The sequence below is a fragment of the Aristolochia californica genome, unplaced genomic scaffold (genome assembly GCF_029961685.1).
Source record: "Aristolochia californica isolate CCGP_79_NKW_82.1479 unplaced genomic scaffold, dmAriCali1.0.hap1 SCAF_3, whole genome shotgun sequence".
Lineage (NCBI taxonomy): Eukaryota > Viridiplantae > Streptophyta > Magnoliopsida > Piperales > Aristolochiaceae > Aristolochia > Aristolochia californica.
Window position 1 is genome coordinate 6,950,216 of NW_027181992.1, and position 20,211 is coordinate 6,970,426.

General features: G+C 40.4%; 3 protein-coding genes and 2 long non-coding RNA genes across 11 annotated transcripts in view; 2 read left to right on the top strand and 3 right to left on the bottom strand.

The window, feature by feature from the left end:
* Positions 1–931: 931 nt before the first annotated feature.
* LOC137958728 (leucine-rich repeat receptor-like protein kinase PXC1) lies at positions 932–3,495 on the top strand. The gene is made up of 2 exons (XM_068805824.1): positions 932–2,457; positions 2,545–3,495. The coding sequence occupies exons 1-2, from the start codon at positions 1,104–1,106 to the stop codon at positions 3,207–3,209; spliced, it is 2,019 nt and encodes a 672-aa protein (XP_068661925.1). The 5' UTR covers positions 932–1,103; the 3' UTR covers positions 3,210–3,495.
* A 248-nt stretch (positions 3,496–3,743) lies between these two features.
* On the bottom strand, positions 3,744–8,289 carry LOC137958833 (uncharacterized). Of its 5 annotated transcripts, none has more exons than XM_068806002.1 (7): positions 7,307–8,289; positions 6,818–6,959; positions 6,675–6,728; positions 6,488–6,579; positions 5,029–5,195; positions 4,341–4,493; positions 3,744–4,259 (listed from the first exon to the last, which is right to left on the bottom strand). In XM_068806002.1, exons 1-7 carry the CDS (start codon positions 8,215–8,217, stop codon positions 4,162–4,164), a joined length of 1,617 nt encoding a protein of 538 aa, XP_068662103.1. In that variant the 5' UTR covers positions 8,218–8,289; the 3' UTR covers positions 3,744–4,161. The 5 variants fall into 5 exon arrangements, with proteins under 5 accessions (XP_068662103.1, XP_068662102.1, XP_068662101.1 ...); XM_068806001.1 differs by having other exon boundaries at positions 4,341–4,517; XM_068806000.1 differs by having other exon boundaries at positions 4,960–5,195.
* A 273-nt stretch (positions 8,290–8,562) lies between these two features.
* On the top strand, positions 8,563–13,767 carry LOC137958835 (uncharacterized). Its single transcript, XR_011114016.1, has 3 exons — positions 8,563–9,015; positions 9,305–13,448; positions 13,536–13,767. It is a non-coding gene; the product is annotated as an uncharacterized lncRNA (long non-coding RNA).
* A 1,273-nt stretch (positions 13,768–15,040) lies between these two features.
* LOC137960464 (uncharacterized) lies at positions 15,041–17,259 on the bottom strand. Its single transcript, XR_011114166.1, has 2 exons — positions 16,938–17,259; positions 15,041–15,357 (listed from the first exon to the last, which is right to left on the bottom strand). It is a non-coding gene; the product is annotated as an uncharacterized lncRNA (long non-coding RNA).
* A 556-nt stretch (positions 17,260–17,815) lies between these two features.
* Positions 17,816–20,211, bottom strand: part of LOC137959103 (anaphase-promoting complex subunit 1) — a 48,007-nt gene continuing 45,611 nt past the window's right edge. For 2 of the 3 annotated variants that reach the window (XM_068806407.1, XM_068806405.1), the window contains 6 exons: positions 20,127–20,190; positions 19,899–20,041; positions 19,594–19,751; positions 19,153–19,231; positions 18,963–19,058; positions 17,816–18,626 (listed from right to left, as the gene is read on the bottom strand). In XM_068806407.1, the coding sequence (XP_068662508.1) occupies positions 18,222–18,626; positions 18,963–19,058; positions 19,153–19,231; positions 19,594–19,751; positions 19,899–20,041; positions 20,127–20,190 (945 nt within the window). In that variant the 3' untranslated portion in view covers positions 17,816–18,221. The remainder of the gene's footprint in view (positions 18,627–18,962; positions 19,059–19,152; positions 19,232–19,593; positions 19,752–19,898; positions 20,042–20,126; positions 20,191–20,211) is intronic. The other variant, XM_068806406.1, reaches the window with a different exon arrangement.

Sequence of the window (20,211 nt, forward strand, 5' to 3'; positions counted from 1 at the left end):
GAGTAATAGTGAATTAAAAAAATTAAATGGGAAAGGCAGGTGGTTTAAACTGATGTCTTTCGTTGATTTTCTGATCATCAATCCTCATAGTCATTTCCAGTAATTCCATTCTTCTCAGTAATGAATCAGAACCCTTTTGCTTTTCATGCACACACACACACACTCACAGGAAGAAATATAAGCAACCCTAACACACACCTACTTCTGTCGAGTGAGAAAGAGAAGAGGTCAGTGTTTTCAATTTTCAAATGAAACAGGAGGTCCTGCTTCAGTAACGGGCAAGACCAAACCTGACACTTCAAAAATGAGAAATCTCTGGCCCTCTTTTATCTCTTCGTGGGGCAGGATTATAGCGCCTTTTGCTCCTTGTTAGACGTATTTAGATGACTGTAATCTCATACTGAGGGCCACTGCATTAGTACAAGGCATCCCATGAGCTGCAATGATGAAGCTCACTAACTTGATTTCCTCTCTCTTTATGCAAGCTCAGGTCAACCTTCATATGGCGTAGAATCTGATCCTTTTCACAATTTGAAACTTCACTGGGATCAAAGTCAATAGACATTCTATCAAATAGCCTGTCTGCTCATTTGTCGTCTTTTACAGTTGAATCATTTAGTAATTGGGTGATTAGGTTCTGATACGGATTGGATAAAATAACCGCATAGAAGAAACTAGTGTTCATGATCAATAATTTGGTATAGTTATCAACTCATGGGACCGGGTTACAGCTCAACACAGAACAGTTGAAATTCAAGCAGTCAATCCGGGAGAAGATGAATGATGAGAGGGGTTAAAAGCAGGAAAAAGTAGAGCAGGGAAGGATTCATTTCAGAGAGGACTCTACTCATTTTAAAAGGCATAGTGGAGGGCAACAATCATTTAAACAACAGGCTAATTTGCAAACGCGAGATGCAATCTTTTGGTTTTCATTCTACTGTGTCAACAACCCTTTCTTTTTTCTGCCTTTAATCATCATCTTCTGCACAGGTAAGAGAGAAAATTATAAACATGGGTCGCCTTCTGTTCAGCTTTCTGATGCGTTATACAGGAGGAAGAGACTAGAGAGTGTTTGGGTTCTACTTCCGGCTTCTCACTGTTGTATGCAAACCATGGGTACCGCTTCCTTCTTCTGCTTCATGATTTGGGTATCTGCAAGTGTCTCGTCTTCTTCTCAGACGAAGACGAACGACACTGAAGCCCTGTCGCGTTTCCGTCTGCAAACTGATGCACATGGTGCCCTTGCAACAAATTGGACTACTGGTGGCAACCCTTGCTCCGCCGCCTGGCTTGGAGTCCGCTGTACCAATGGTCGTGTCACCGCACTTTATCTCCCTTCCCTGGACCTACGTGGAGCGCTCGATGCCCTTGCATCACTTGATCAGCTCCGCCTCCTCGATCTCCATGATAATCGACTCAATGGCTCTCTCCTCCCCCTGACTCAATGCTCCAATCTCAAGCTGTTATATCTTTCTGGAAATGACTTTTCTGGTGAAATACCAGACAAATTCGCGCAACTGAAGCGTCTGCTTCGGCTGGACTTGTCTGACAACAATCTCTCTGGGCCAATCCCAGCTGGAATGTCGAAGTTGAGCCGGCTGGTGACTCTTCGTCTCCAGAGCAATGCACTCTCTGGCAAGCTTCCAGATTTCTCAGCATCAATGCCGGGTCTCAGAGAATTTAACGTCTCTGAGAATGAGTTGTTTGGTAAGGTCCCCGACGGATTGCGACGAAAGTTTGGCGATGGCAGCGTCTCTGGCAATGCCGGATTGTGCGGATCGAGCCCATTTCCCATCTGTTCTTTCAGAGACTCACTCTCATTGCCGCCCTCGGATTCCGACTTTGTACCCTCAAACCCAACCTCCATGCCCGGCACGGCGATAGGTGTCGGTGGCAATAGAAAGGAGAGCGACAAGCGGAAGGCACTCAGTACAGGATCCATCGTTGCAATTGTTGTTGCAGATGCCGTTGTCCTTCTGGTAATTGTATCATTTCTCTTGGCTTATTTCTGTGGGAGGTACTCGGGTGCAAACGAGGACGGCAAGGAAAAGAGGACGAAGAGCTCTGGAAGCGACATCTCGTCGACCGGGAAAAAGGTGGTCCCTGGAGAAGAAAGCGATGACAGAGAAGAACATCAGCGGAGCAAGCTGGTATTCTTCGAGAGACGAAAGCAATTCGAGCTTGAGGACTTGCTCAAGGCTTCGGCGGAGATGCTCGGAAAGGGAAGCTTGGGAACCGTCTACCGGGCTGTTCTGGATGACGGATGCACTGTGGCGGTGAAGCGATTGAAGGACGTCAATCCATGCCCGAGGAAGGATTTCGAGCGTTACATGGACCTCATTGGCAAGCTTCGACATCCCAATATTGTTCGCCTCCGAGCCTACTACTACGCCAAGGAAGAAAAGCTCCTCGTCTTCGACTACCTTCCTAATGGCAGCCTGTTTTCTCTTCTCCATGGTAAGCAAACAAAACAAGATAGACATCGTCCATTGCTAAGTGGAAGTGAGAAAGAAACGAAACAATAACCGATTATTTTATCTTAAGGGAATCGGGGTCCAGGAAGAACGCCATTAGACTGGACAACGAGGATCAGTCTAGTACTGGGAGCCGCACGGGGACTGGCGCGAATCCACGACGAGTACGGAGCGACGAAGATCCCTCACGGCAACATCAGGTCATCCAATGTGCTGCTAGACAAGAACGGCATCGCCTGCATCGCCGACTTCGGACTGGCACTTCTCCTAAACCCCGCCCAAGTGGTCGCTCGGCAGGGAGGCTACAGAGCGCCGGAGCAAGCGGAGAGCAAGAACATATCCCAGAAGGCGGACGTGTACGCGTTTGGCGTGGTGCTTCTGGAGGTGGTGACGGGGAGAGCTCCACCGCAGTCCCCGCCACGAATGATGACATCAGCCGAGGAGGAGGAAGAAGAGCTGACGCGGTGGGTAAGGGCGAGGGTGAAAAAGGAGTGGAAAGCGGAAGTGTTCGACGCGGAGCTTCTGAGGTACAAGAACATCGAGGAGGAGCTGACGGCGATGCTACAGGTGGGACTGACCTGCGCAGCTGATGCGCCGGAGGAGAGGCCTGCCATGTGGGAGGTGGTGAAGATGATCGAAGAGATTCGGGTTGAGAACTCCCCACTTGGGGAAGACTTGGACGAGTCCAGGACCTCCCTATCTCCCTCCATTGCTACCACTGAAGATGCTTTCTGACGTCTCTTTGAGAATCGGTGACCGCTGATACTGGACTCGAAGTTCCATCAGTTTCAGTATGGTATAGACATGGTTGATATATCATCGTTGTAGCCGTCTGTGCTTAGCTCCTGTTTAGTTCTGTTCAGTTATCTGTATTTGCTTGAGAAATTGTTTCAGCAACCTTCTGGAATCGTCACAGTTCTGCCTTGATCACAGAGGAACCTTACATGAATCATGAACCACATAAACCGACCATTCAAAGAGATGGCCTTTACCGATCCCCAAATGCATGCACCATTCCAATCGTCAGTGCTTATCTCCTGTTCAGTTCTGTCTTTACTCGAGAAATTGTTTCAACAACCTTCTGGAGTTGTCACAGTTCTGGCTTGATCACGGAGGAACCTTACACGAATCATGAATCACTTAAGGCGACCACGCAGAAACCCTTTGACCTGTTCGATGACGTGAACCACAGGTTCCTTACCCTCGGCCATAATCATCTACATTTCTTGCTACTTAACTCCTTATAGTTAGGTTTTGCAACAATACATGTTACAATAAAAATAATAACTTGATTTTTTAATTTAATTTAAGCTGAAAATAGTACATACACGTGGCATCAGCGTCAACTGCCCTACAATTAATACAGATCTACAAGCATATATTAAGATACAGGTGATACAATGATCAGGATCTAATTCTGGCCTAGGTCTACTACTGCCAACACATGCCCTCATGCCAGGTACATACCAAAGTCAGGTCAGCAACACTAGGAACTACCAACATTTTCATAGATCACTAGGCCGCCCCCTTTCACCAAAAGGAGGGGGTGGGTTCCAACCAACTGGTAAACGAGAAAGACAAACCAAATTTTTTAGCCGTTACTGATCGTTTTCTAGGGTGATGCTAACCTTCTTTGATAGACAACATCTTCCTTAGTATGAGATAACCAGAACCCAACAATATTTCATCAGCTTATCCTCCCTGATTGATCAATCAGAGTACCGACTTGATCCCCACATAATGCTCTGGAGATGTTTCCTGGCTCGAATAAATCAAACATAACAACTGCAACAGCAAAAGAACTGACTTCAGCGATAGTAACAAATCTTTAGAGTACTTTAAAGTGGGTAAGAAAATTGAACCAACCAGGAATGTTGTTCTCTTCACAAAATTGAATTGCTGTCATGTCTATAGAGCTATTTAAGCCTCGGGCAACAAATTCTCTGTATGAGATGTGTTCAGATGAACCATTATTATTGCTTCTAGAATGACAATCATAGAGTCCATCCATATTGGATCCTGTCATAACCACATCAGCATTAACTGGCAAAAAAAAAAAAAAAAAGTGTTTGAAAACACATCAGTATTATTAATCAAGGGCAGTATTCTAGTGAAAGAAAAAATAAATTCTCAAGGACTAAGCATGAAATTAAACGGAAGCTGTCATACATTTTACAATTTCATAAGAAAACACCAACTGGAAAGAAACCAGCTAACATCGGCACTATTTTTTATGACTGTACTATATACCCCAGTTAAGCTCCGACCCATGACCTTGTACTAAAAACCCTCTCATGTGCCCATTGAACCGAAGGCCCCATGTCTGCACTATCATATGGACCCCTTTACAGTTTATAGACAAGGTAGACCAAATAGATAGTGTTCCTGAAATATAGTCCATCCAACTTTTCTTTATATTAAGGCAAAAAATTTACTGAAGAACCAAAGAGAACAAATTATTTAAAGATCCTCAAAATATACATACTTTCAGATGCTCTCAAGACAGCTGCTGTATCAGTGGTGAAAAGAGGATTTCCAGTACCAGCACCAATACCTGCAAATATAACCACCCTTCCTTTCTCAAGATGACGGATGGCCCTTCGTCTAATGTATGGCTCAGCAATCTCTTGCATAGTGAATGCAGTTTGTACACGTGTTTGAACACCCAATTTCTCTAAAGAAGCCTGAAGTAATATGGAATTCATTACAGTTGCCATCATCCTGGAAGCAATATACATATTAAAAACTAGTCAATTTTTATTAAATTGATCATAGAATTAGTTCAGCCAAGGTCATCTAAAAGAATATCTAGGTTTCGATCTGGAAATAACAATCGGCAATACAGAATAAGCAGGTGGAGAGAGAAATCAGTTAAGGCAAGGCAAGATTGACCCTGTAACCTCCATGTTCAGAACAAGCATTGTCATAATGAAGTTACTGACACAAGATTAATGACCATGATTCTAGAAACTGTTTCTCTATTCTTAACTTTATTTGATGCCTTCTCCAGCAAAATTTTCCCTCTAGACTTGGCAGATTCAACCAAGACCCACCTCAAAAAGGATTTAGCTTTCTAATCAGATGAACCCAGTACATTTAGCCAACTTCACAGATTCCCAACCAGAAAATCACCAATAAATACAAACACTTATTTTGGAACTGTCATTAGCAGCATAAGATAGATATACCAGTTTCAAGATTAGTAGTTCAATATGATTTTTCTCCCACCAAAGTGATATGAATCAATTACCATGACTACAATAATCCAAATAGCTGAGATGGCAGACCTAGCATGCCTGGAAAAAAAACTGATTAGGCCAAAACAAAGAACACTGACTAACTAACAAAACCTTGAGTTGCACATTGAGACAACAATCTCCAACTGGAGACTAACAGCTTAAGCACATAGAACATGACACAAACAAACACAGATGGATGCATACAAATACATAAATGTGTGTGTGCGCATGTGCATAAACAAAACCATGAGTTACACATTGAGACGACAATCTCCAACTGGAGACTAACAGCTTAAGCACATAGAACATGACACAAACAAACACAGATGTATGCATACAAATACATAAATGTGGGTGTGTGCACGCGCATAATATAATAGATTTTATATCAATAGTCCTAATTATATTCCAAATCATAACCGTTAAAACTACAAGAAGAGGTCCAAACCAAAAAAAAAAGGTATATGTTACACCACCACTTTGTTTGGAAGACAACAAGAGTACGTCTTTATTAAAAATGAAACTCCAGAAGGAGAAAATAACACAATGATGATAAATGACTACATACAAGCCGTAAAACAAAGGAAAAGGAAAATGCAACTCAAACTCAATTAATTTAAATCGAGGCTAGGTCCCACAATAAACAGTTGTCAGGTAGCCCCACCCCAGCTTAACCATTGGCACTTCTAGGAAGGTGTACATTTAATAAGTTTATCTACAGTTTTAGTAAGCACTGTTGTCAAAAAGAAGAATTATATATCCACATCCACATACCCTATTTGGCATGCTGTAGATCTATCAAGACCAGTTGCATTGACCCACTGATCTCCACGAAAGAAATTGCTCCCTCCAACAACAATTGCAACCTGTGGTTGGAGCAGAGACCTTGGATAAAAAAATAAAATTGAAAACAAAAAACACTGAACTGATGAATATGAAGAGAAAATGCATGAAACAATACCTCAACACCAAGACGGTTTGCTGTAGCAACTTCTCTAGCAATCAGTGTCGTAACCTGAAAACAGAAGGAAGTAATTCATTGAAATGAGGGTTCATGCTAGTAAACAATCCAAGAAGTGGTCTTCAGTAGAACAAACCATTCACCTTTGGATCAACATTCTGAGGGCTGTTACCAGCTAATGCTGCACCAGTAATTTTGAAAACAACTCTATGCCATCTTAGGTTTGATGACTTTGACCTCATATTACTTGTCAAGCCAACATTGTTAGGGCTTGCAATGGGATATCTGCAGACACCAATATCATACATATGAAGGACTAATTAAGATTTTCCAAGATTTAACGTTTAAAAGTAACATCAAAGTCTATTTCAAGGACAAAAACTCCAGGGGTACTGGAGAACACAGAGAAGCTTTGCACAAAAAATGACTAAAATTAAACATCCGAAGTTGCAGAACCACATTTTTTTTTAAAGGTTTCATTATAGTCTTTTTATCAGGTTCTTAATACAATTGTTCTCTTCTTGATAAAGAATTTCGCACATTTCTCATTCTCTGTTCTTTAAAAAAAATAAAAAATGATAGAACTTTTATTGAAAAGACGCTCTCATTATCAGTACTATGGCAGCATATACCTCTTGATCTGCCGAGTGACGGAGGAGCTGCCACCTGCAACTGGCTTATCTTCATCGGACACAACTTTGGAAGACGGAGAAGATCCAACAATCTGCTCCATTTTTTTGAACCAGGGCCAGTGACTAACTGAGAGGCTACCATTGCTGAGCCTGTGACGCTCGGCCTTGTACCTCTTCTTTAGGTTATCCACCTTATTTTTACACTGCTCGACGCTCTTGCCACTCTTCTGCTTGTCAGACCTATCGCTTACGATGGATGCCACCTCCTCCCAGTCCCTACCACGGAGGTTCCCTCGATTGAGCTGCTCGTATTTCTCCGTATAGGCGTCCAAAAGGCAGCCGATTGCAGTGTCGCTCCATTCCTCCCGATCCTTTCGGTAATCTCCAGAGGTGTGAGCGGGAACCTGATTTCCTTTAGGCTTCTTATTGCAAAAATAAGATGACGAACCCCCTGCAGCCCCTGCTCCGTTTCCTCCGCCGCTGTCGCTGAGATCATCACCACGATCCTTCCGTTTTTCGTTGTTATTCCGTCCCATAACGACGCGAGACTTTTGATCGGCGGCCGACGAGTCGTCGTCGGCGCTGAATATGGTGTTGTTGCCATCATCCTCGGGAACGAAGAGGTTATTGTTTACCTCATGAAAAGTCGGCGGACACTTCGCGTCGGCCTGAGAACAGAAAGCAGTATCACTGTACTCGTCAGTGTCGTCAGGATCTTCCGCTCCTATGGGCTTTTTGGAGCCGTTAAGAGGAACGGTGTTGACAGAAGGCGAAGGGTTTTGGGGCTTGCCAGAGGGGAATCGATGAGCAAATGGCTGGTGCTGAGGGTGGGGGTGGGGGTGGGCGGGGTGATGAGAGGGGTGATGGTTGTCTTCGTCACCGAAGCCGAAGACGTCGTCGCAGGAGGCCATGCGCTGGATTTAGGGTTAGGGTTTTCTTTTTTTCCAGTTCCAGAGACGGAACGGGAAAGAAGACGACGTTAGAAGATGGGGAAGGGTCGTTAAGGATAGGGGAAGAGGGCCCGTCTTAAATGCTTATTTGTTGTACCCGCCGTGACTTCGTTGCCGCCGACGGGGTCACGATTAGTCACGGTGCCGTTAATTGAGTGTCCTGGGATACTCGCACGTTTGCCGGCCCACAAGTGATACTCCATTTCTTTACCTTTTTCTTTTCTAAAATGCTGTAATATTATTATTTTAATTACTTTTATCATCGCCTGCTTACGGTTAGGAGGTCTAGACTTACAATTCAATTGAACCCGGTTCTCCTCCGTCTCCTCTCCCTCGCCCTCTCCCTCTCCCTCTCCTCTCTGCCGGTTTTTCCCCTCTTCTGTCATCTTCATCAACCCCTCTCATTTCGTCGCTTTCGTCCCTCTGCCCCAGTTTCCCCTCCCCTTCCGTGACGTTATCTTCATCAACCCATTCGGATTCGTCTTTTCCCCATTTGTGACAGTAGGAAAATCATCGGGCTTGACCTAACTTGAGTGCTCCAGAAATCGACGCTCTCTTCTTGGTTTTTTTCCTATCCTCGCTGCTCTATTCCTGGCTTTCTCCCAACCTCGTTGCAAGACTTGACATTGTTCTCCCATTGACGTTTTAGGCTGCTTCTATCTACTGTTTCTTGACTAGGTGGAGGCTCACGATCTCGGCCTGGTCGGATCTACCCATTGCAGTGATGGCAGCAAGCTTGTCCACCATTCCGAGATTAAGGTATCCATCGTCGCCATCTTCTTCTTATTTAGATGTAAAAATAACTGAGCGAAAATTGTTTTTATTGGTTGGTCAATATCTATTTGAGCTAGTACAGTGTTTCGATTCAATGTCAACCAATTCATACGAATTGTGATAACTATTAATTTGGTCTGTATACCTTTATTTTATGTAATTACTTATTTATTTATCTCTGTATTATGCATCTTTATTTCAATTTTCATTGTGGTTTTTTGTTTCTTATTTTCGTTGTATTTACTAAAGACAATGTATTCCTTCGATTATGCAGTTATTGGATGGTAAGGTGGACAACTTTTTAAATTGGAGATTCAAGTGGCGTGTCAACAGCATAATTCTCTGACCTGTTGACAACTTTTTGCAATATCAACCTATTTGAATACATTGATTGCAGTCTTCTTTCTCGAAATTGCTTGACCATTTAAGAGTGTTGGATTTTTGAGTTGAACTCGATTCACCACTTAGAAGGCCTATTTCTCAATCTTATAACCCATTAACTTTCTTCTCATTTTTCAATGTAGGACTTTTTTCCACTCAACACTCCCCTTCACGTCCAGGCTTAGACATAACAAGCCTGAGACGTGGACACAAACCCTCTAATGGGGAACACATAGACTTTTATCTTATGGAAAACAAAATGGCCTTGGCCCACATACACAACCTGCTCTGATACCATGTTGGTTTTTTTAGTTGAGCCTGGTTACATCCCAAAACGACTAGCCACATAAAGGCCTACTGATCAATAACCCATTAACTTTTTTTCTCGTTTTTCAATGTGGGACTTTTTTTAGTTCAACAAAGAGCTTACAAACTTGGACATCGAAATTGTAGAGGGCTTCCTCAAACAACCGGATGAACTGCCGGGCTTTTGCATCCCTTTCTGTGCTACCATGGTATCTCTTCCGAGCCACGATGCGCGTGATGATATTCAATGTCGTGCCCAAAAATTGGTGCTTCATATAAATTTGCTCTTGTTTATTGAAGACCCATTGTGTGTAGAGTTGCCGCACCAGGTGACTCACCTCGGAGATCCAAAAGTGCTGGATGGATTCGAGATTGGCTGCGGACAATATATGTTGGACTAGCATCTTACGACTCTCTCGCCAAAAGGAAGATAAGGTGCCAAGGCAAAAATAGTTGGAAAGTGTTTGTAGAATTACAGATCCGGCCAGTCAGCCAAGGCACGATCATTGACAAAGAGGCGTTCCTTTGCCAACTCCCAGCTGCTCAAAACGAGTATCTGCAGCCGCCCCACACGAATTGTGAATGCAGGCCCATGCTGATCTGCCAGTTGGGCGAATTGTTTGTAGATGCGGGGGCGATTGGCCAACCAAGGAATGTGGCCAATAATTGGCTAGGAGCCGGAGGCTACCGGCGCTTCTTTGACGTGAGCTGGTTGCCTCTTCTTCCTCCATTGATGGTGAAGGAAGGAGATGATCAGGAGTACAACAAGGAAGGCGGCATAGTACGCTTGCTCATTATGCAGGGTTTTTTATTGATTAGAGACTCTTAAAAGGGTAGCAGCCATTGTAGACAAACACAGAGAAGAGAATAATTGGCACAAAAAGGCGCCGAAGGGTAGCAAGGTTGCCTTTGGCAACAAGACCCAACAACTATCAAGTAGGGGTGGCATCGAACCGAGCCGGTTCGCTAGCGGTTCGAGCTCGGCTCGGTTCGATTCAATATACCTGAGTTCGAGATCCGGGATCGGCTCGTTTAAATTAACGAGCCGAGCTGACCGAACCTAGGTTCGGCTCGAAAGCTTGCGAGCCGGCTCTTTAATTTAACGAGCGGCCCGGGATTTGGGGGAGTCGGGAGAAGACAAAAGAGAGTCGCGTCATGGGAATACGGGAGCAACTCTTCCATTCCGTCTCCTCTGGCATGGCAGCACGATTTTCTCGCGGAAATCGTGGATTAGAGATCAGAATCGTTGTTCGTCAAGTGGCAATTCATCGGAAATGGGGGATTTTGGTCTTCATATACTTCGTTCTCCCTCTTCGTCTTCGATTCCTCACTCTCTATCTCAGACCCAGTCATCTTCGATTTCTTCGTCTGCGATTTCTTCATCTTTTATCTTGTTCCTCTTCAATTTCTTCATTGGAAGTTGTTCCTTGCCAACGAAAGTGACAGTCCGACAGAAGAGGTAAGATGTTTTATTTAATCTTTTGTTTTTTTTTTCGTCGCTGACCTAACCCACAAAAGCTCTAGCTCTCGCTCCGCTTTATTAGTCAGGCCCGTTTGCTTTGTCCATACTGTAATCTAATGAACATTCATCAGCTTGATTTGTTTCTATTTGTTCATCTCCAACGTGCGATTGATTAGTTGAATAGGTGTTGTGTTTTGAACTTCCCTAAGATTCCTCTTGTAAATCAGGTTGCCCACAAATGTAGAATCCAATCTTTAGGACAACAGTCCAGTGCTTAAAAATTTTATGACATCCAGTTACCTCCATGAAAGACGAGATGCTAGGCTTCCACTTTTAAAGTCTTCTTTCAAGTCCTTGAAGTCATCAAGTAGAATGTCCATCTCTGCTATCTTGTTTTTCCACAGTTCACTTTCTTCAGTTTGAATCAAGAAATCTTGGAGTTCATGTTTTTTATTTCACATGATTACTTAAGTTTCAGGGTTCAGGTTATTGATTCTGTCTCATGGAATGGGTATAAAGGTCTCTTTTACTTTGCAAGAAAATAAGTGTGGTTAGGGCTATTATCACCTTCCAAGCAATCTCCAGACTCTGATTGGAGTTGTCCGCGTTGATTCTACATGCTTGTACCAACTGTAATGACAATATAAAACACTTCAGAGATATAATGCCCCCTCTTATTGTAACACCCCAATGCATACGTATACCATCCGAAAGCACAATTGTATAGCATATTAAGTAGAAATCTTAGATGTTACGTGATGTTCACTGTTAGTATTAGATTTTGGGAAAATTTCCCAAATTCTCATCCCTTCTCTGGAAAAGATTTCTAGAGTACGTGGCTTTGAGGAAAAGATAGCAAGAGTAGCTGAGGCAAGTGGGGCTTTCTTGTATCTTACAATATCTTCTACTGCTTCCACTTCTTGAGTTCACAAGTCTTGAAAAGATAATTAATAGCTCTTACCTAAAGCTTGAAGTTTGTTGAGGATAACGTGACTTAGCCAACTTTCTGTCCCCTTGATAGTAGCCCTCCCCACCAGATGGTACTGTCACTTTCCTCTTCCTAACTGTTGCCAATTCCACACAGAACAGCCTTGTGAAGGGGCTCCCCTCCACCTCGACTTGCCGGTAGTATTGTCTCTCAGTCAAAAACAGAGCCAGGCTTATAGCATTAGCCACTAAACAGATTCCATAACCCCATCCCCAACTGACATTATCATCAACATACACAATCACAGTCAAACCAGCGATGAATGCAATATACATGGTGAAGAAGAACCAATTGAAGTACATGTTGTGGTCCTTGGTTTGCTCCCATGGTGGCTGTGTTGAAACGAGTCCCTCCAACTCCTATTGCAAGTAGTGCTAAAGTAGCATACAGGACTGGTTGGAGTTGTCCGTGTTGACTCTTAGTGCAAGTAAGTTGAGGAGTTCTTCTATTTATCAAGTCTTGATGAATGGGAAAAAAGTTGAAATGGTGTGTGAGATTCTAGAAGTTTTTAATGTAGTTACTAATATAATTTCTAGCAACCCTACTAATTTGTACCTTAGTGAGGTATATGGGGTAAAAGTAGTTTTGAATTTTCATTCTACAAATGAAAATGTTTTCATTAGGATAATGGTTAGTGGAATTAAAGAGAAAATTGAGAAATACTGGGGCGAATGCAATTTATTAATGGTTGTTGTTTCAGTTTTGGATCCAAGAGTTAAATTAAGGTTGATTTAAATGTGTTTTCCAGAGATATATTCTAAGGAGGAAGCTACGATGAATATAAACTTAGTTCGACGCACCTTATATGAGATCTATGATGAATATGTATCCTTATATAATGTAGATATTAGAAATAAAGAGATTGCTTCAAGTATTAGCTCTATGGGTGTTTCCACAAGTCGTATGTCATATTCTTCATCAAGTTCAGGTTGGTCAAAGTTAATGAATTATGTGAAACAAGTAGAAGTAGTTAATTCACCAAGGTCAGAATTGGAAAATTATCTTGAAGAAGGTGTATATATTTGTGAAGAAACTTCACAATATGATGTTGATGTTTTAGAATGGTGGAAAGTGAATCATATGAAATTTTGGGTATTATCTAAGATGGCAGCAGACATTCTTATAATTCCCATATCCACAGTACCTTCAAAATCTACATTTAGTGCTGGTGGTAGAGTAATAAACTCATATCGTTCTTCCTTGGCACCAAATACTGTTCAAGCTTTGATTTGTGACAGTGATTGGGTTCGGATTCTTCACGATGTCAAGAAAAATCAAAAGGTGAATTTCTTTGATTAATTATTTATTATGATAATTTTGAGTATATTTTTTATTTTTATTTATTAAAATTTTGTTTTATGATTACAGTCTAGAAAGAAGAGCTTAGAGATAATGCTATCAGTTACATGATTTTTCATGTTTTTCTCATCATGGTAATTTTAATATTTTTAACTACATTAAGTAACTAGTAGCGGAAGAGTATTTTTTTTATCCGATAATAATTAATTTTCTTTTTTTGTTTTTGTCATTGGTGGAGATTTTTCTCATGCAAGGATGTATATTATTTTCTAGCATGAAGAGAAATAATTATAGTTTATAAATTTATAATGGATTTATAGTTTTTATTTGGGTGATTGTAAATTGATATTGATATTTTATTTAATTTTGTTGTGTTTCATTATTGTATGGAGCTTATTCATAATATTATGCAGTGTATGGAGTGTTTAGACAATTTTATAGTGTATAGACAATTTCATAGAGTGTTTATGGAGTGTATAAACAATTTTATGGAGTGTTTATGGAGTATATAGACAATTTTATACAGGTATTATGTATATAGATTATGTCCAATTTTAAGTAGAGGTTATGTCTAATTTTATATAGGTATTATATATATATATATATATATATATATTAGACCTAATTTTAAGTAGAGGTTATATCTATTTTTATATAGGTATTATATATATACGTTATGCTCAATTTTATGTAAAATGTATACATAATTTTATATATAATTTATTTGATATGTATTTTTTTAAAAAATTTAAATGTATGTTGAAGTTCGAGTTCAGCTCGAACTCGGTTAAAATTATCCCCTGCCAACAAATACTAACGGCAGCTGGGATAAAGCCCACAAGAAGAGTGAGCTACAACGTGGAAATATGGGCAAGAGGAGCACTCAGAAAATGCCGCATCAAATAGGAATTGTTAAAGATTCAGATAAAGATCAAAGAAATTAAATTTGTGAATTGACAGAATTGCCTCCGATTTAGAAACAACCCAGGTAGCAGGATCTGGTTATTAGCGTAATTTGAAGATGTTGGACGTTGGCTCTGTGCTCCAGCTTCTGTGTCTACTCGTGAGCATTATTCATAGCATCCTTTCATTTTTGTTAATTATCCGACGTCTCCACGACAAATATCCAGGCCTTGTTGGATGCTGATGTCTTAAAACGAAAGGAATTTTCGGACGTTGCTCTCATCCTTTGTTTAACAGGATCCACTGCCATCAATCTCACTTCTCCGACTTCAATTCTCTTTTTCGTTGAACTTAATTCCATCATGATAACCAACAAGTTGGCGGAGAAATGTAAATTTGGATTCCATCTCCAGGAGCAAATTGAGTTTTTACAATCACTACCTGTGTTCTTCATCTCTGTCCAATAACAGAACATGTTCTGATAAAATTTGAAAAGGGTTAATTACTTATATACTCATAAAATTTTACAAAATGATTATTTAGAACTGAGTTTCAAATTAGGGCTGTCTCTAATTTTGAGATATAAAGGAACATGAATGCCTAAAAACGTAAAATTATACCCTCCATTAAACTCGGTAGATAATCTCTAACCTTGTCCATAAGAAAAATAGTGATGAACATAAAATTATGCACCTTTCTTCCTGATTGAAGGAACATTACTTTCTACATACCCATGAGTAACTACATGAATTCACATAAAATGTTACCCATTGCATTGAATAGAAACATGCAAGAGATGCGGTTCAAACATAGTGAGGAACAATGGATGACTAGAAAAATAACTACCACTGGATGGGGCTTGTCTGATTGGCTTCGTTCACAACTGCTAGTCACCAGTTGGTTCTTTGGGTGACTGTTCTCTATCCCTCCTTTCCACCCATCTAGCCCACAGCCACTTCAGAACCATGAACCCTCCAAGAGCATAAACCTGGCGGACAAAACTTGTGAGAAACATTTTGGACTGGGAACAGAAGAATGGAGATATATCTTGAACTAGAAATAAAGGAATTGGTTAACAATAGAATGAAATTGGCAGAATGCAGGAGCAGCAGTATGAAATGGACTCGCTTCATATAGAAGATACTGAAACCAATAAATAGGAATCTTACAGCTGCTCAAGCATTCTGTCAGATACTTTTTTGTGCATTTCTTTTGGCCTGTTTTAGCAGTTTATGAGGAAAAATGACAGCACCCACCCCACTCAAAAAGAGTGTCTGGCACTATCCGGCAGAAAACATGAAGCAACTCCAGAATTTCAGTCACCTAACAGCTGTTGCTATGCAGCGGCTTAAAGAACTGACAAATCATATTATGATCCATGCATCCACAAAACCTTAACAGGAAGCTCACAGAAAACACCTGAACCCAAAAAACTCAAAAACTAATATCATAAGTGCATCCCATTGCCTACATGCACCAAGAACTATAAACCTCATCCTATTGACCATTTAAAAATTTGATATTTAACTCACAATACACTCTACTGCATTGATGGTTTTACCATCACAGACCTCTACAAAAGCAAAAGATTTGATTGGTTAAATATTATAAATTAGAAAAAGGCAAGTAAAGCAAATGTTAATTCCTCTTAGGTTTCAAGCAGGGCAGCTAAACCCGTTTCAAAAATCAACAATTGACCCTATCATGAAAAAGATTTTACTTCTTTTAATGGCAAAGATGAAAAGATATCATCGAGAATCTCAGTATCAGGGACAGTACAATGCAATACATATTTGTGTGTCGGACCATAAAATCTTCTCTTAGGCTAAAAATTATTAAAAAATTAAAATTGTGAGACATATCGGCAATACATGAGACATATAGCTGATATGCTCATCGATGAAGCATCACAAAACTAAAATAAAACCAGTTCATAAAATTCTAGGGAAAATATCTCATTCAACTGTTACTCTATTTGGAAGGAACGATAAATATTATGTTTTAGCAGGAAGAAGTATGACAGCCAAAACTACTTCTGGCTGAGCTGCTGGAGTGAGTTTTGCTCAATTTAGCTTGTAAAATGATGGTTGACAGTAGACTTAAATACAATGGCCAATCTAGACACCCAAAAGACTATAAATGGACGAATTGGTAGAATACATCTGAGAGAGGTCATAAACATAGAACTGACCCCTGTTCTCATTCAAGCAGTTCTCCCTCCTTTACCACTGCAAAGCCATTGAGTACAATACAAAGACGATTATTTGACAAGTCCATCACGTATCAATGGACTTTCACAGGTAAGCAGAGTGGTAATAACCTAACCAACGGAAAAGTACCCTACTGCAACTCTACTAAAGAGTCCTAGGAGATAACAGAATACAAAACCTGAATTTTCTCTATCACCTTTGAGAGCCTTATTGTTAACCAAGTCCAGAACCAGACTTCTTAAGCTATAAAATATCTAAGTCAATTTGGTTCTGAAGGTAATTCAAAAGTGATTAAAGCTCTCAGAAAGAAACATTCCGAACGAAAAAGAGAGGGAGGAAGCAAAGAGAATAAACTGACTTGCCACATGTTTTTAGGGTTCATTCCTTCCGCTGATTCTTCGACTTCAAGCTTCAGAGGTGGAGGGACAGTCAGCTTCGCGTCCGGAAACGTCACAAAGCCAGGACCTTGCTTCTCGTTGCCAGCGTCGGAAATCGGGCGCTCCAAATCCGTCATGTTTCAAAGACAGTACAACCTACTCCGTCGCTCTTCGCAACCTCAAGCAAAGCAGAGAATGCTTGCAAATCGAGAAACCTCAAACCCCGATTTGAACAAATGAGATTCGCAGAGTCTAAACCTTTTCGACTCGGGTTTTTTTTGGCGACGGTGGGGAGTCGAGTTGGAGCGGCAAATCGACTCGCTCCGGCTCTATAACCAACCCGTCTCATACTCAGATTCCAGGGCAATTGGGTATTTAGGGCACTTCTCCCCCCTAAACGGGGACAGTCGGTATAGGCTTATAGGCATACTATAGTCGGTAATTGTGCACTTATAAGGCATATAAATTATATCATTTCATAGCATTACCAAACTTAGTGGCAAAGAAACTAACTTCTTTCCATCCCTTCATCCTACTTGCCCCCTTCCGGTTGGCAACGAGATAAGAATACTGAGAGCAGAGAAGATAGGAAAAAGGGTCAAAAAGTGAATTCACTGGTCTCATGGAGTAAACAGAGAAAGATTTTTAAGCTCCCTGTTGTAAGTTTGAGAAAAAAGACATACCTCAATAAAAAACTAATATACATATACGCCAAACTAATAATCTCACATAGTGCTGTTATTTCTATTATAACTTTTATTACTCCTAATCATGTTTATCTGTAATCCTTAAGATTTTGAATCCACCCTCGTACCCATTTAGCCACAAGTAATTGGGTAGATAAATAGGTAACAAAATATTTCTCATCCATAAAAACTAGGAAATAATACACACTACATATTCATCTCTGTGCAGTATGTCAATAAATATACAGCTCAAACTACATTTGGAGAAATACTTATACAAAGTACAAATAAATGCAATTTTACATGACTAATCATGCTATGGATCTAGTTTTACACAATTAATCCTGACATGGATGCGCATAATGTCACTCTTCTAATCATAACATGGATATATAATAATGTTAATAAAAACCTGGATCCAATAAGAGTGCCCCAACTTTCTTTCTTTGCAGCAGCCAGAGGTTGCATTCCAGCTTCCACGTACGAATAGCAGAAAAATTAGTCAGGGCATATAGAAACTTGTGACCTTGGAGTATTTGTCGGTTTCTTTGCTTCCTAATGACTTTTAACTCAAAAAACTTAGCCACTAACACGGGAAGAGAAATGCGATTCACTTATCAGACCCAGAGCGCCGACATGAGTTGTTGGTAATAACAAGCGAAGAAGAGGAAGTGAAGAGGAGCCCATCAGAACCTTCCCTCTAACCTTCTCCACTGTTAACCTCAAGACATTAGGTGATGGTATCCCAAACCACTGAACAAACCATGAAAGAAGCACGGCACCTCTTTTATCTCCATTCAACTCTCCTTGTGGCCATTTGCCCTCCTTTAAGTAATTACGGATACTGTCATTTCCTTCCAGAGAACACTTCAAAATGGTTTCAATACGCTCCTTAAGAGCTCCAATGAACATCGACTGCATAATACCTTCTCTAAGATTACTCAATTTTCCACCAACAAGAGCCTCATTATAGGCTATTGCAATCTGCATGCAAACACAATTACAAGACCACGCTTTATCAATTTATCATCGGTAGAAAGAAAAACCTAAATACACCTAGCTAAAAAGAGATAAACAAAAGAACGGGATAATACAACCCAGTCATCATTTTTTTCGTTTTTTTTTTTTGGAGTAAGAATTACCAGAGTTCTATCAATGCCATCCCAAAATACTGTAAGAGGCAGTGAGGTTCTGAAGATGATGAATAGCATTTCTATTAAAGTTTCTACTTTTTTGCCATTACAAAGAGTCTATTGCTTCCCATTGCTATTTAACATTAAAAAATTTCAAAGGTAAGACATTGATGCTTCCAGGAATCACCTTGAGACTAGAAAGAAATAGAGTATCCCCACAGACAGTGCCACCCGTCATTTGCTCAGCCATTGATCCAACTGACGTGTAGAACGAAAGATATATCTGCATATCATTAGTGTCATAACATAATTAATTGGTGATAAGCTATAATGAACAAGTTACAGCAGATAGAGAATTTCATATGAGAATTAAGCACCTCTAAGAGAGCAGGCCTATCCTTGCTCACACAGTCAAATAAAACTTGAAAGCAAAATTCTTTGAAATCATCATCACTTCTGCAAAAATGTGAACAAGGTAAGAATTTTAAAAGAATAGAAAAATGTGACAGAGCATGATCCATAGAAAGATTATTTACAATCTCATCAAGCGACAGTCTTATCAAAAAGAAAGTAACGTTTACGTAATTTGAAGCTTTGCAGGATTCTAAGCATTCAAGGTTATTCATCCTTAAGCTCTAGTTTTCTCCATCAAAGTGAGGTGATTCTCCCATATACTTAATTTTTTTCATATTTAATGTAGTTGGCTAATTGCTATCTTATGTAACTATTGCCATTCTTACTTATTTGCCAAAATCCATGATAACATTTAACAAAGAAGACATAGACTGAACACAATGAAACACTAAAAGCAGCCTTGCCTATTGTTCCAGGAAGAATCGCAGCAAAGTTGTGCAAATGCTATCAAGCTTGGATCAGATGAAAAGGTACTAATCAACTGATCAACCTTCACCGAGCCAGGCAGACTTTTACTAATATTGCTAGCAACAAGATTAGCATGGCTTGTCGTATCAGAAACCTGTCGATGAAATAGGTTATCTATCTTGCATATCAGTAATCTTAGGGGGAAATGAGAGAGAATGTAAACATTGAAAATTTTTGAATTGCTAAGAGAATGGCTCAATCAACATAGGCACCTCCAGTGCAAATAATGACAAATCCTAACCTTATGCATTGCTCGTGATAGTAAGGACTGACGCCCAATTGGATCATCTACATACGAACAAGCTCCAACTTTTCGTTTCACATAAATAAGACCACCATTGAAAGGGTCATTCTTGTCTCCAGGTCTCCACCAGGGTTTATCTGCTTAACAAAAGATCATGTACAACAATTTCAACAAAAACTGAGAAAGGTAAACAAGCCACAAGAATTTGGAGAGCCAAGCTAATACCTTGAGGTTCAATCTCTATGACTTGAGGCCAGTATCTAGGTCCACAAACTCGAACAGTCTTAATCTGCAAGGAAAATAAACAACT